Source organism: Haliotis rubra, unplaced genomic scaffold (assembly GCF_003918875.1).
Source record: "Haliotis rubra isolate DU_JTF1 unplaced genomic scaffold, ASM391887v1 Scf24, whole genome shotgun sequence".
Taxonomy (NCBI): domain Eukaryota; kingdom Metazoa; phylum Mollusca; class Gastropoda; order Lepetellida; family Haliotidae; genus Haliotis; species Haliotis rubra.
Genome location: NW_025766447.1, coordinates 3,382,481 through 3,398,482, shown reverse-complemented (window position 1 = coordinate 3,398,482; position 16,002 = coordinate 3,382,481). Strand labels below are relative to the sequence as shown.

General features: G+C 39.5%; 2 protein-coding genes across 3 annotated transcripts; one reads left to right on the top strand and one right to left on the bottom strand.

The window, feature by feature from the left end:
* Positions 1-3,050: 3,050 nt before the first annotated feature.
* On the bottom strand, positions 3,051-10,358 carry LOC124278643 (HSPB1-associated protein 1 homolog). Of its 2 annotated transcripts, none has more exons than XM_046714408.1 (8): positions 10,274-10,358; positions 9,684-9,889; positions 9,364-9,545; positions 9,108-9,244; positions 8,680-8,812; positions 7,559-7,699; positions 5,080-5,190; positions 3,051-3,909 (listed from the first exon to the last, which is right to left on the bottom strand). In XM_046714408.1, exons 2-8 carry the CDS (start codon positions 9,856-9,858, stop codon positions 3,067-3,069), a joined length of 1,722 nt encoding a protein of 573 aa, XP_046570364.1. In that variant the 5' UTR covers positions 9,859-9,889; positions 10,274-10,358; the 3' UTR covers positions 3,051-3,066. The 2 variants fall into 2 exon arrangements, with proteins under 2 accessions (XP_046570364.1, XP_046570365.1); XM_046714409.1 differs by having other exon boundaries at positions 7,559-7,678.
* Positions 10,359-11,379: 1,021 nt separating this feature from the next.
* LOC124278642 (26S proteasome complex subunit SEM1-like) lies at positions 11,380-14,137 on the top strand. The gene is made up of 3 exons (XM_046714407.1): positions 11,380-11,514; positions 12,670-12,766; positions 13,680-14,137. The coding sequence occupies exons 1-3, from the start codon at positions 11,436-11,438 to the stop codon at positions 13,735-13,737; spliced, it is 234 nt and encodes a 77-aa protein (XP_046570363.1). The 5' UTR covers positions 11,380-11,435; the 3' UTR covers positions 13,738-14,137.
* Positions 14,138-16,002: the final 1,865 nt, after the last annotated feature.

Below are 16,002 nucleotides of genomic sequence, written 5' to 3'. Positions count from 1 at the left end.
CAGGACATGAAACAACCCATCAGCACTTACTGTACCGATACAAACATTCAAAGTTTGTGTATTTCATAATACTCGCCGATTTTTTGCTGTTGAAGAATGGCCACAGGCGGTGTAGAGAAAGGATAGTCTAAAGCCAACACAGTTATCCAATCATGGTTGTCGTGGGATCGGCGATACCGTCTCCTTACAATATACTTAAGAATTGATTGCAATATTTTTCGTGTTTTTGCAGGTACAAAGGTGACGATCAGGGTGTGCACTGTGTAAATACACTGGGGGGTATGTATTGTCACACCGATCAACATAAATATCTGAATAGCTCATCTAATCTTTACGGTGTAAAAACCTGAGGAGAATACGAAATCTGTGACGTGTTCAGCGCAATTATGCAACACAAGCCCCACCCATTCTGTTACCAGCCAACTATGAAATAGTGGCTTGTTAGATTTTTCTCCTAGTGGAAAAGAAATGTGTTTGGTCAGCCAATCAAATACCACGGAATTGCTTGCAGTACAGTTATTGCTGAGGTGTCATGTACCATGGCCTGAATAACTCGTGGGCGTAGATAGGACAACTGTTAACACCGCCTTCATTATGTATTCAGTCATAATATTCTTTGTGTTGTCCTTTGTAATTAAGGTAGAAGTTCCTCAGAATAATTTTCCAAATACAATTTTGCTAAGGGATTGGTCCACCGCCCTAACATTATGGATACGCACTGAGTTTTAACTAATCGTAGTATCCATCATGGAAGGACACGTCATTTGTCTTCAATTACACTATTGGATTTGTAAAAATAATACTAAAGTTTCAAAGTAAATAATTTTTAAATATCATCAGTTGATGTGTACAGAATGGTATAAAATACTGAATTCTAAAAACATACAGAATTCTAATATGAGTTATGAGTTATTATTTCATATTACTCATGATCCCACATCATTATGTCAGTATGTTCTTTATTTGTTTTGTATGAAGGAATATGTGTAGAGACGTACATTCACGTGTGTGGTTGCCTACGTGGTTGCTTGTACCAGTCTTGACGTATGCTGGTTTTACATGTGTATCCTAATGAGAAAATACCCCGCAGTCTACTATGGAATTCATACTACACCCAGTCATAGTATAACATTCCGAGATGGTGCGGTTGACGTAGTCGATTAAGGCGCCACTGTTCGCAATATATGCAGAGTTGTGTCGTTTGGGCATGCCTAAACCTACGATTGTGGGTTCGAATCCTGGTCTACATCGATTCTGTTTCCAGGTTTGTCAGCACCCTACCCACGTTCGTGGGTTTATCCCTGAGTCACCCCGACCAGTCCATGCCTTATCTCCTTCAGTACTACGTTCTTACGTCTTTGGCATCACGCTGGGCATGGAACGGCCGACCTTCTGTCCACAGGTCAAATAGGCGTTCTTTGCACCTCCAATATACCACAGAGGCCTACTTTTCACGTGACATTTCACAAATCCGAGCGCGCACACACGCACGAAACTAGATATCCTGTATTTAAGTTAGCATACCAATCAATAACTGTGTGAATAACGTGTTGGAAACGAGGGTTTACAAACTATAAGAGTGAGTGGGTGAGTATGGTTCTACGCCGCTTTTAGCGATATTCCAGCAATATCACGGCGGGGGAAACCAGAAATGGGCTTCACACATTGTGACCATGTGGGGAATCGAACCCGGGTCTTCGGCGTGACGAACGAACGCTTTAACCACTAGGCTACCCCACCGCCCACAAACTATATGAATCTTGCACTTGTGTGAGAAAATGTAAGAAAACGGCCTTGTGGATCACTGACATATTGTTCGTCTCGACCAAGCAATAGGAATTCCCTAAATGTACTGGGTGAAGAAGATGAAGTAGTTTGGGGGTAAGGTAGATGCAAAGGCACCCAGAAGTCGCATATAGCAAAAGACTTGGGGGTATCTTGTTTGGAGGTGAAACTACAAGAACACGTACCAATATCAGGCTACAAAAGCAAACGATTTACGTGGAAAAGTTTCGTAAGAAATGAAGCTCCCTAACACAGCATTACGACAGTCATAAGCACGCTCGGACAGCACAGGCAAGGGGTGGTATGCCAGATGTTCCATTGTCACTCTGACTCGGCTGGGAGCAGACGCATATTGTTTTCTTGAAACCAAATGGCCAAATATACCTATCAACTAATGTAATCATTAAAGAAGTGACAGTATTGATCATGCGACATTTGGAACGTGCTCAGCGTTCATATGCCATAGATGTCAGAAAGTTGAATGCCACACGCTGCTTGTTTCTCAATCTCTCGCCAGCAGATATTTCGCCCGATACCAACGAACACATCACGTTAATGGTAGACGCTGCCTGGATGTTAAAGAGCAGCAACTCCAGGATAGGACAGATTTGTCAAAACGATAACTGGGGGCGGGTACAGCTTTTGGGGAAAGAGGGGGTGCACAGTTCTTTTTCACGAGAGTCAATGGTCATTAAATAAACTTTCAGAACACACACACACGCATGCACGCACATAGACACACACACACACATCCTCTGGATCCGCCTATGGATAGCGTTAAGAAATCGTTAGCACACTCAGATAAGGGACTAGTAACTGGTGCAAGAATAAGTGCAAAGACGTTCTTGGATCATCTGCATAGAGGGAATTTGCGTGCTCAAGATCTACATGTCATTAACGTCATTTGCATTCGAGGTAAGGTGTAGAGAACGTCGGTGGGATAATCAACGTTAGACTAATATCATACTTACTGACGATTCGACATGCACTCTTGACTTCAATGACAGGACTCGAGCAGCTGGAAAAACATCACGGTTCATCCAATCTTCACGGTTCATCCAATCTTCACGGTTCATCCAATCTTTACATGTTTCTGTGGACTTTAACTCCATACAGCACGATCGTTTTGAGTCGGGTCATAATCATAATGACTGGTCCAGACAGGTTCATTACAGGATTCCACCATTCCACCATATAGCTATAGAGGTGCAGACTTCACACTGTATGTGAGGACCAAGGTATACAAAACAACAAAGCACACTGAGCAGAATAGAAATGAGTTTACTTCATCAAAGACATATAATTCTTTGTAAGTTCTTCTTCAAATGCCTTCATGACTCTAGGATGAAGCAGACTCTTAAAGAAGATTTCCTTGATAGCTGAAAGATCAGATGAATCATTATGAGCCACTGATACTGAATGTTGTGTTTCCACTGAGTCCTGCCCAGACGCACAAGCTTCTGGTAGCTGTGTGTCACCTACTGAGTGGTGTGTCATGGCAAGGCTCACAGAGTCCTCATCACCTATGTCCTGAATGTCTGCTGCCTCCAAGCCACATACCATGTTGGGACTTGATTTATGCACAGTGTTGAAATATGTGTCAAAACAACTGGGTTGTAAGACAAATATACCACAGGTTCCTTGAACACTGCCCTCATGCACACACATATCCCCTGAAACAAGTCTAGCTTTCTTTTTGTCAACTAGGTTTTCATCATCTATATTTTCATTAGGGACAACATCAGGTATATCATCAGTACATTTCTGATTTGGTGTTTTTCTTTTAACATTTTTCATCTCAACATTTGAACCCTCAACAGAAGAAACACTGTGTCTTTTGCAGCCTCCAACCACCAGTGCCTGGTCGTCAAGGTGCATGTCCCTGTTGTCATGCTTCGTTTCACCATCACCAGGTAAAGTCTTCACTATGGAGGCCCCACCAGGGATGTGCCATGGCGCATGTACCACATCAAACTGTCTTGTTTTGAAATGCTGCAGGAAACTGTGCAGATTATCTTTAGAACCAACCCCCCTAGCTTCCAGGTAGTCATTAGCTGACTTGTCTGCTTGCGAGCGGAGGCATTGGGCCAAATACGTCAGGTTAACATCCATGGGCATTATTTGCTGTGAAGTAATTGAATGTTAACGTCAGTCAAATCAAAACCATTATTAAAGAAGACAAGGCTTTGTACCTCTCAAGAATTTTTTAAAACTTGCGTGAGATCACATAAATTATTAAAAACACTTTTGTTTAAAAAATTATTCAGAATACTCTGAGCAGTGATGGGAGGCCCTTTTGTTGGATTTCACAACCAAAATCTACAATGCACAGAAGCTCACCTTTATACAAAGAGTTATTGTTTTACAAAGCTGTTAGTGATAAATATAAGTATAAATTAGTACAAACAATCGGATATTTGACAATCATCTTTCAGCTGATCTGTCATTGTGATGACAAGTACAGCATGTACTCATGTAGAGTTGATGAACATAAACTTAAGCTAACACTGATGATGTTACAATGATCTGAAAACCAACACATTTCACTATTCAGTATTGACAGTTATAATATGACAGGCATGGTGCAAATCAGATCATAATTACCAAAATAGTTATTAGAGATAACACTGCACAAATCTTAGCAAAGTTTCAGCTTTGTAGGCCTCCTGGTCTCTGAGGTGAAGTAAAAACTGTTTAACAATGCACTGACAAAAGGCCAGCAAAGGACAGACACTTGAACTAAATGTTCAGATAAGTATAAACCACAGAAAACATACAAATTCAACTCCATTAATTTGATACATGAAGACAATGAGTTATGATATGAACGAAGCTTATGTACACTCATGGGTGCATACTGGTATTCTCAGTTATAGATAAAGCATTCCTTGTACATCACATCTTGTTTTAGTAACTATTCATGGTATCATTGGCGTATATTGCAGAGTTGCTACTCCAAGCCATACCAGGATCTGCTCGCCCTGAGTCTAAATCCCAGATTTGCCCCATTATATGATGTTAGACTTTCAGGTCCTTCCTATTGCTGGTGGGTTTCAAGAAAGTAAGAAACACTGAAGTCCCTTTTCCTCCCATGACGTACATGAAACTGCTCAGAGCAAGATACTTACCATGTTAGGTCAACCCCAAATGGTATTTTGTTCAAAGACAATACCACAATGAAAATGGAGACAGTTTTAGAAATCATAGTCCAAAACAGAACCAAAACATGTGTTACATAAATGTTCTCAGTTATTGAACAAGACTTTTGTGTTACTTGATGAATGGTGACCTCACCTCACCGGGGTTGATCCAGTGTTCCAGATGTGCCCCTGCATCACTGTTCACAAGACATGAGATGGTGGCTCGGGTTACCGACTCACTCAGGCGACATTCATCATCACTTGGCTGCAAAAGATACATTCTGTGTGGTCTGGAGACAAAACAGTTGGAACAGATCGCATAAACGCACCATGCTTCGCGGCTCACCGAGAAGCATGACTTTTCACGTGCGGTCAGACCACAAGCTCTTGACCACGTGGGAAACGGTCGGATCGGTCAGTTGTGTACAGGTTATGCTTGGGTTAAGACGTAATTGAGTTTAGACGTGAGTTGAGTTCAGGTTTCCCTTGAGTTCGGTTGTTTCTTGAGCTGGGTGACAGCTCGTCAAAATAGGATTTAGATAGACTGATATAAAGAATGTATTAGTGCATCGAAATAGAAGTTCCATATAGCTAGCTGCTATAGAGCTAGATACTGTAGATAGTAGACTTATGCTGCAATAGAGCTAGATAGTGTAGATAATAGAATTTAAGGTATCACATTAAGTTTATTGCCTCATTAGCATTTGTTATAAGAGATTCACGTTTATTTCCCCATTTGTATTGTTTGAATTATTTCATCAGTTTAATCAAGAGAGTCACGTTTAGTTCCCCAAATAGCATATTTCGATACTTTAATTTTAGTTAGTTTAGTTTTCAATTCCACTGCGCAACACTGTGTCTCAACTATGTTACACTGGTAACATAACCGAAGCAGTGATTGTAGCAGTGATATCAATGTTAACCTACCAGTATCTGCCACAGTGGCCAACTGAAGCAGTGATTGTAGCAGTGATATCAATGTTAACCTACCAGTATCTGCCACAGTGGCCAACCAAAGCCGTGATTGTAGCAGTGATATCAATGTTAACATACCAGTATCTGCCACAGTGGCCAACCGAAGCAGTGATTGTAGCAGTGATATCAATGTTAACCTACCAGTATCTGCCACAGTGGCCAACCGAAGCCGTGATTGTAGCAGTGATATCAATGTTAACCTACCCATATCTGCCACAGTGGCCAACTGAAGCAGTGATTGTAGCAGTGATATCAATGTTAACCTACCAGTATCTGCCACAGTGGCCAACCGAAGCCGTGATTGTAGCAGTGATATCAATGTTAACCTACCAGTATCTGCCACAGTGGCCAACCTTTCAAAATAAGATCAGATTGGGACTGCAGGGTGAAAACTCGCATGTCTTGATCAAATGTGAGATCATACAGCAAACCTGTGCCCCCTTTACAAAATATGTAAAAACACTTCCATACGTTTTCCTTCGGGACCAGTCTGTAATAACCTGGATGAAACTACTCAGGACTATTCTGGTTGCTCTAGATTCCCTGTCTAAAATAGAAGCAGTACATCACTGCCCTTTATTGTATACCAACAGGAACACTGTAACAATTATAACAGGGGTGCATCAGGGAACATTTTTTCGGGGGACAGGGGGGTAGCACACCCTGGTACCCCCCTCTGGATCAGCTCCTGTATAACACTGTTTCACAAAGAATCACACTGCCACATAACAATATCACCCAACATGTTGACAACACTAGAGACAGAATTACTATGACCACGTAAGTGTTGATCTCTACAACTGGAATACCATGACATACATGAGCCAATCCTGATCAGGTCATCCCAGCTGGTCGCTCCTACACTGACCTTTCCAGCAAAGTGAGGATCTTCTGGAAGGTATTTCTGGTCTTATAGAGGACAAGCGCATGCCTATATCATCTCATATTACATCAAAACCAACTGTCACAATCATACTGTAACCATGGATATCCCATCTTGGCCTATTTTGGAAGCTTCACCATTTTTGTGCTAAATGAATGCTAGAGATGCCAACCCTAATTTAGCCCAATTAGTATTTTGGCCAAAAATGATTTAAAAATTAGTATTTGTTGGCCAAAATTAGTATTAACTTTTCCAAAGACTTTTCATATCAAACAAAAAATGTAATTTATATATAGTTTAAGACCTTGTTATTAACATTTAATTCAATTAAGTCAGTAGTAAGTATCCACATATAGCTTGATACTGAATAAAATGTTATCGAAATTTATTGTGTATGCTACGTATGCTATTTGATAATTTAATATAATGTTGTTTTTTTTAAATTGTATATTTTTACTGCCATCGTTGTCGTATTTTGTTTTGCTTTTCGTAAAAAATGCAATAACATCATATGGGTTGGCATCTCTGCTAGTATTACATGTATACCTATACTGCAATTACTACTGCTAGTTTGTTTTATACTGGCACTGAATTTTGTACTGCCACTCTATTGAGTACTGCAGGTGTAATAACCATGCAGTAATCTATATTGATTTGTAAACCTAGTTAATATTAGCATACATCTTTGTAGTTTGTTGGTTTCACACTGAATTCTCTTCTGTATTGACTTCTGGGTTACTTATTGTTTCTACAATCATTACAAAACAAGACTTACCAGTTCCACCCAGGTGTTGATGCTGATGGCTGTTTGCAGACATTCCACATAATGCCACCAGTGGCAGGGTACGTACAGCACCTGGCCTGGCTCCAGGGTCACCACCACGGCTTGGCTCTCCTGAACAAGAGGAGACAAGGACTGTGGGTCATTAGGCACTGATCTGCTAATTCTATGCAGTAACTACACTAAAATGAACCCAAAAGGGCCCCTTCTTTTAGTTTGTCATAAACAAAGTTCATTTTGACTAAAAGATACAGTATGAGCCTGGGACCACAAAACAGTTTGTCACATTGTTAGTTTGTTCTAAGTGTGTTCTGTATAAACTAATTAATTACTGTAGTTTGAAAATGTATTCAGATCCACATAACATGGGTATTGTGCTAACAAACAACAACTGTATCGAGCCAGGACGAATCCCTCTGGTGAGATTGACAAGATAAACTGTAACATGTTGGTCATCCTTAAACATAGGTGGTCAGCCTTCAACTGACTGACTGACTGAGTTTGGTTTTACGTCGCTTTTAGCAATATTCCAGCAACATCATGGTGGGGGACACCAGAAATGGGCTTCACACATTGTACCCATGTGGGGATTCGAACCTGGGTCTTCGGCGTGACGAGCCAACGCTTTAACCACTAGGCTACCCCACCGCTCCGCCTCCAACTGAGTTTCAGATGTGGCATATTTGGGATAACCAGACCATGCAACATCTGAGCTGTTTCAGCCTCACATACATTCAGCAGCCTATTACTTTAAAGCTGAATATGAGAGGAAATGTTCCTGAAGTGTGCACTGCCTTTAGTGTCATGCCCTTTCCATGCAGGTACTAGATCATGCTTCAGAACTTTGTCTCTGTATCTCAGTTTCTCTCTGCACAGATTCTCCAGATGACTCCTCAAAATCAGAAGCAGTTATCAGTCTGTAACTGTGTGTTATGTCTTTCAAGAGAGGATACTCATGTTGACATACATGTTCAAACCTCTCATTACACAAGGCAATATCTTTCAGGACATAGCCTTTCTGTTTGTACTATGACTTTCAAACTGAATCAATTTAACAAGCTGACATTAAACAATTAACACAGTACTACATCTTGTGTGTCATGTGTGGTGAATACCTTGAACCGAGGATGTCTACCGAGATCAGGCTGTCCAACATTGACCTCGCTGAAGACACTAGACTCTTCATAGGGTAGACGTGTTGGGTACAGCGCCTCTGTGGAGGAAGGGGGAAACAGATGCCATCTCTTTCTGGAACCAAACACAGCTCTCATTACAAGAAGCCACCATAGAGGCAACACATAAAACCATGTACAACTCATACCCTCAACTTACCATTCACCACACCATCCACACTTCATACACTCTACACACTGACAAAAGCTCATAAACCCTACACACCAAAGACATCTTTAAGCAGAGGTTTACATGCAAAATTAGAATGCTATGATCAACTGATTATTGTTACGCTGCTGTACATGATACAGCTGGAACATTGCTACATGTTGGTACATTCCCTGAGTATCCATACACTATGGTCAACTACCTGCCGTGGATCTGTGCCACCAGGTTGTAGCCATATGTGTCATAGTGGCATGGTGTTGAGGCCCCCTCACTGCCTATCCAGATGGTGCTGTCCTTGCCGTCACGTCCACTCAGTCCAAACACTGACCAGTCCACAGACTGGAACATAAATAAACAGGAGTAATAATGTTCTAGTCTTGACCAGGCTATCCAGTGATTGACGTTATGAGCATCGATCTATAAAACCAGAATTTTGCGTCAGTTAGCATGCTAATTACCTTCAACAAGTCACTGCAGTCCTCAAACATGTCAGACATGTACTTGTAGTCCACGTAACATGAGAAGTCCCTGAGTGAGACATGGTGGAGGGGGTTACCTGCCCTTGTATTACCAGCTGTCCAATCAGTGAAGTCAGCCAGAGATGCCTCTATGTGAGCACAGTCGGTTTCCCACACCTTTTCTAAAATGGACCATATGAGTGTTATTTTATTGTTTACAAACTACAAGTACACACTGGTATTCATAGATCATGTGTGCACATTTTCAAAATTCCATGAGTATCTTAATGTGTAAAAATACACAAGATATAGTCCTATACCATTGCTCTTCCTGGGTGCAATTTTGCACCTGTATGTCTTTCCTTGAAGCACCTGGGCGAGATGAGACGGTGTCCAGTTTAGGGAGGACCACTGGTTTGTAAGTCCAGTGAACACAACTGGACATGATGTCTGCCTCAACAACTCAGCATTAGACTGGGTTTTTTCCCGTGCCATGGGAAGGACAAGTGTTCATGGGTTCTCTATTCTGCAATAACAATTAATGAGTGTTAACAATGTAATGTAGAGTATGTTATACACTGACCAAGTGTGAATGGAAATACTTGAAAATGATTCGTTATACCAAATTTGGTAAGACTTCCGCCCCTACTACCCACCCCCACCCCTTCCAAATTTTAACGATGAGGAAAAAGATACATATATTCAGTGAATATGATTTGACTAGGGGCCATAAAATATGGGTTATGCCAACTTATGTTTTAACTTTAGGGTTCGGTTAGGGCTTTTCAAAATTTAAGGGGGGTAGGGGCAAAAGTCTTTCCCAAAATGTAGTCTGTTCCTCATGAAACTTTAACAGACATTGGCTGACAAAACGTTATTAAAACAATATCCTCTTGTAAACAATCCTCACTCAGAACAGTACGGCGCGAGGAATCAACAAGGGGAGATAAGTTGAAAGAACTCTCTACTCTCGGAGAGAATATATTTCTTCCACATCCGGATCAATTAACCGAGACGAAGCCAACAAAATGAAAGTTCCCAACACAACAGAACAACTTCCCCCGAAGTGTGATACTGTGTGATTAAAGTTTCAGCTACCATCAGAGAAAGGCATTGGGGAACAGCATAAGGACAAAAGTAGGGTCATTAAAATCCTAATGACGTGAAAGATTAAGCTTAACTTCTTCTTTTTGAAATTAGCAAACCCCCCAAAAAGAGAAAAACAAACAAACCAAAAGTACTAGAATCTGTACTTTGCTAAGAAAGTGTTATCTCAAATATAACATATGTTACATGCTCAGTGGTGCTTTACATAAATAGAAACATGAAACAATACAGAAGTTAAAAGTAATTGGAGAATAAAAATGTTTTCAAGGATTGGCGGAAAGAGCCAATTGAGTTTGTAGATCTGACTTCAAAAGGGATACTATTCCACAATACTGGGTCTGACACAGAAAAAAAGACAGAAAGAAAGACATGTGATTTCTTACTAACTTCTATATGAGGATTATAATATCCCAGTTGACAAAAACTAGGCATTTACGGCCAATAAACATATTATACAAACATTTCATTTTATTCTTGTAATTCTTGACAAAAGCATTAATAACATGCAAATAATGTTGGTATTACATGAATATTACTTTTGCTCTTATTAGTTTACTAATGGAACATTTATCAGAAATATTACTATATAATATTATATGAAGAATATAATGTCTAAGTTGACAAAAACTCTGCATCTATGGCATATATTTAATCATTTTTAATAAATTGGGGCATTTTGACTACCCCCTGGGGCCAAACCTGGGGCAATTTGACCAAAAATCAGGGACATTTTGACAAATTTGTTGTAGCATTTTGTAGCTGGGGCGATTTGACTGGCAACCACGATACGCAGATAGGATTCGTGATTTCTTAGTCCATTTTCCATCTGATGCAAGTAAATCAATCATCGATGTACAGGTTTTGCCTTATAATATGTATGACTGTGTAGTGGGATATTACGAGCGCTTCAGACATTAGTAGTGTGCGGATTTGTCCGTCTTTTAATCTTTTCATTCCATTTCATCATGGCGGCCGAACCACAAAAGAAGCCTGACTTAGGTCTTTTAGAAGAAGACGACGAATTTGAGGAGTTTCCAGCTGAAGGTAATAACCAGTGCAAAGATCCACATAACGACAATATGTCTACTTTTAGGCCAAACTATCAGGTTATATACACAGAGTTAACGGAATTCACCATGTGGCGACTGCCCTGTGTTACTCATTCATGATTCAATTTCGTGTCGCCTGTTCTAGCCTACTGAAAGCTGTTTAGCATGTATTTTGAAATACTTCAACAAAAAAGGGAAGTCCGTAGTTCTTACCATATAAATGACATTAATATTCGTAATAAATGCTTATTCATGGATAGGCTAAAAATAATTACTGTCCAGCAGACGAATATCTTTATCTTGATAGAATGTTGAACATGTTGAACTTGAATGGCCTTTTGAACATTAGCCTAAAAATCATGACACAGGAACCTTGATGTGATGCTTCAACCCCGTGCCAGAAACAAGGTTGAATATGGCTGCAGTGTTTTCTACTTTAATCACTGAAATGAAAGTGAACGTTGAATAATGGTTCCCAGTGGAAAAGTGACAACATTTTGCAAGGTAGTACGGCCTCGTGTTAGGACTGACCTCTTTGCTTAATATTATCATCAATAGCCTTTCCTAATTTTTATGTAGTATGCATCTATTCTAATCTAGCTTTCCTTAATTCTGTATGTAATATGTATGTATCGTTATTATTATTATGCAGGGCTGGGACGATTGACCGATGCACTGATACATTTTAGTTTGATACAGTTATTGTATCGTCGACTGGTGTATCGATACAAAACTATACACAACTTTCTTTTCAAACCAGTATTATCTTTAACATGTTAAAGTACTTATGTAAAGAAAAATACGCAAGTATGATAGAGTTACTTGTTTGTTTATTACAATAGTGTTATTGTTATACACAAATACCTTCAAATAAATCATTTTAAATTTTAATACTGTGTCATTCTTTCAAGGTGTATGTATCGTGATACATATCATATCGCAGGTAAAATATCGCAATATGTATCGTATTGTGACACATTGTATCGTCCCAGCCCTATTATTATGTTGCAAAATGTACACAGATTTTGCTGGTCAATAACTGGAAAGTGTCCTGTTTCTTCATCATAAGATCAAGTAACAATATATGTTAATGTTTGATCAGTCATAATGTCACTGCTTAATACTGATTATTACTGTTTGTAATTGGCAGACTGGGATGCTGTGGATGAAGACCCAGAAGATGTGAAGGTGTGGGAAGACAACTGGGATGATGACAATATTGAGGATGATTTCTCTAAACAACTCAGGTACTGCTCCATTCCTTTATCTACCAGTCATCATATGCAGTATTCTTGATCATGTTGATAGAAGGGGCGGTGGGGTAGCCTAGTGGTTAAACGTTCGCTTGTCACGCCGAAGACCCGGGTTCGATTCCCCACATGGAGACATTGTGTGAAGCCCATTTCTGGTGTCCCCCGCCGTGATGTTGCTGGAATATTGCTAAAAGCGGCGTAAAACCCCACTCACTCACTCACTTCTTGATAGAAATGACTGTCAGACATGAAGACAAGTCTTACACATTAACAACAGTATTAGTAATGTTACTTATGACATTTTAACAAAGAATATACTATTGAGTGTTTGTTTGTATTGATAAAAAATGTGCCTGTATTACCAGTATACAATGATGTGAAATATAATGAATATGTATCACAGAACCTGTGAGTTGAGAATTTCGAAATCATGCTCAATCTTCATCTTGCTGGAAATGTTTCCGAAAGTGACAACTATCAACAAGTCAAATTAAGAAAGTGTTTCCTTTGATAGAGTAGGGAAACAATTTACAAGCAGATTACTGTGTTTATTACGAATCTATCGTGACCACCATAACATCCAACAAAGTAAGAAGACAGAAGGGTTTGGGGGGATATTTTATTCATTCAGGTTCATAGCCAATTACAGATAGAATTTATGTAATATTTTGTGGTATGTATTGCAATACATGAATCATTATTGCTATGAACTGCACCACAAAATTCAGTCCAATACTCATCACTTATAAGGTGTTTGACAGGTATTTGTCATACACGATCATACAATATTTAAGGATTTGGTTTGATCATATGTTTTTTCACTTCTTAAAATATTTGATGAACATCTTCAAGACATGAAATAAAGCACCCATAACTGTTAAGTCACTGAAATACATGTCTGTTTCAGGGCTGAACTAGAGAAGAAAGGCAAGAACCCTGATGGCAGTGAACCCATGAAGACCTAGCTGTGTACGAACACAGTCATCCTCATCATGTAGACTTTCATCTCTCATGTGTTTATAACATCAGCCTGAATATGCAGCATACGCAGGACAATATTCCAAATCTCAGCTGTACAAGTCAACTGTTCAAGTGATAGAAGAGAAGCCTATTGTGTTTGATGTATAAAATTTGGGAAAGAAAGGTTTATACTGTGGAAAATGAATTGCTTACCAAAACTGTTTTCAATATTGGGATTCTGACATGGAGACAGTTCTTATGACTTCAAAACATGTGAAGATCATTAGTTCTTCAGTGTTACCAGTGTCACCATTCATGTAGCAGAAACGTTTGACAATGTAACAAATGTCATCAGGACCAGAGATCAAACAGTAATGTTATGTTAATAAAATGTCCAAAAAAATATTTTTTGACATTTTAGTTTTTCTTGAAATGTAAATTCTGTGTCAAATTTGTAATTTTTTCATAATTGCACTCAGCAATATTCCAGTTTCCAGGTACAATGTGTGAAGCCCATTTCTGGTGTCCCCCACCGTGATGTTGCAGGAATATTGCTAAAAGCGGCGTAAAACCAAACTCAGTCAGTCAGTCCAGTTTCCATATATGATGTCAGTCTTACAAATATATCTTGAGCAAACAGCCATGTGATTGACATCATGAACACTTATTGTCACAACTGGAATACTATGACACTCATCAACCATGTCAGCAAGTCTGACATCCAGACCCCATATGTCACCTGTTACAACCAGTTGGATGCAGTTCTTACCGATATTGTTAAATTAATGCACAACTCATGCTCTTTTGTGTCTTTAAATGAGGATATGGTCTGGAAACCCTGTCTTTTGGAAGAGAGACCAACATCATTTCAGACTGTGTATCATAATGACAGACAGTCTTTATAAGAATAGACAAAGACAGTGCATGTTATTGTGCACCTTGACAGTTTTATGAATGAAATTTAGGGCAAGACTGACTGACTGACTGAGTTTAGTTTTACGCCGCTTTTAGCAATATTCCAGCAATATCACGGCGGGGGACACCAGAAATGGGCTTAACACATTGTGCCCATGTGGGGAATCGAACCCGGGTCTTCGGCGTGACGAGCCAACGCTTTTAGGGCAAGAGACATTAAAAGGAGAGAAAAGATGCACCAGTTCATAAATCAGGCAGAGTGGTGGGGCAGCCTAATGGATTAAGCATCTGCTCGTCATGCTGGAGACCTGGGTTTGATTCCCAAATAGGTACAACATGTAAATCCCATGTCTGGTGTCCCCCTGCCGTGATATTGCTAGAATATTGCTAAAAGCGGCGTAAAACCATACTCACTTACTATCAAATATGTTAGGCATTGCCATGGCTACAATCCATCAGTGTGACTTTGAACTCCTTCAGCATCAACCTTATTCTCATGATCTGGTATATTCTACCATCTGAAATCTCTACCCATAATCCATTTCAATCAACAAATGATGGCATAGCAGCTGTAAACAGGTTAAAGAACTTCTGGACAGCCAAGCAAAGGTCTTTTATGAAACCGGGAAAAAATTGCCACCAATTTTGACACAAGTGTACAAATATTGAGAGGATTATGGTTATGATTATAAATCAGTCTAAATTAGTTTCACAACTTTTCACTCGCCCCATTGTATGTCAGGGTCTACATATTGACAAATTCAGTATACAGTCAGCGTGTTTGTACTGACATATCCCTCTGAATAGGAATGTATATTAGGGTATCTGTCAGCTTATTAGCAGAATTTCTAGATTGCCTGTACAGATTTTGGCAGTAATTCTCCAGGGATTTACAGGACGCGAATTCCTGCGTCCTATACTCATAAAAATTGACAAAGGACGCAACAAGATTTATTAGCGCATCCACAGGGATGCAGAAAAAAGTTCAAATACTTATTGTTAAAATTTCAATCAAATAACAATAAGTTATCACTGAGTTTGCTACTAGCTGGGTAATGGTATCATTTGCAATTTAATTACTGCAACAATTAATGTGAGGATCATGATACACAATACAATAACAGTACTAGTAATAATATTTAAGTGTCTGGGACCCATCTTTTGTAGTCCAGGACCCCTGAAAATTAAGAGTATGAGTCCCAAGGACCCTCAGATACAGAACTCAAGGTAAATCCCTGATTCTCCATATCCAGTCCAACATCTTGACATTATCATGTAAGAAATGGAAAATTCAGTAACTGATATTGTGAGCCACGATCCACCAGGACACGAAGACCAAGTCGTCAACTATATCT

Coding starts and splice junctions, on each gene's coding strand:
- LOC124278643 (XM_046714408.1), bottom strand. CDS start 9,858: ATGGCACGGGAAAAAACCCAGTCTAATGCTGAGTTGTTGAGGCAGACA. Junction 9,245..9,363: donor ACTGCAGTGACTTGTTGAAG/GTAATTAGCATG, acceptor TTTATGTTCCAG/TCTGTGGACTGGTCAGTGTT. Junction 3,910..5,079: donor ACTGGATCAACCCCGGTGAG/GTGAGGTCACCA, acceptor ATTACTTCACAG/CAAATAATGCCCATGGATGT.
- LOC124278642 (XM_046714407.1), top strand. CDS start 11,436: ATGGCGGCCGAACCACAAAAGAAGCCTGACTTAGGTCTTTTAGAAGAA. Junction 11,515..12,669: donor TGAGGAGTTTCCAGCTGAAG/GTAATAACCAGT, acceptor TGTAATTGGCAG/ACTGGGATGCTGTGGATGAA. Junction 12,767..13,679: donor GATTTCTCTAAACAACTCAG/GTACTGCTCCAT, acceptor TGTCTGTTTCAG/GGCTGAACTAGAGAAGAAAG.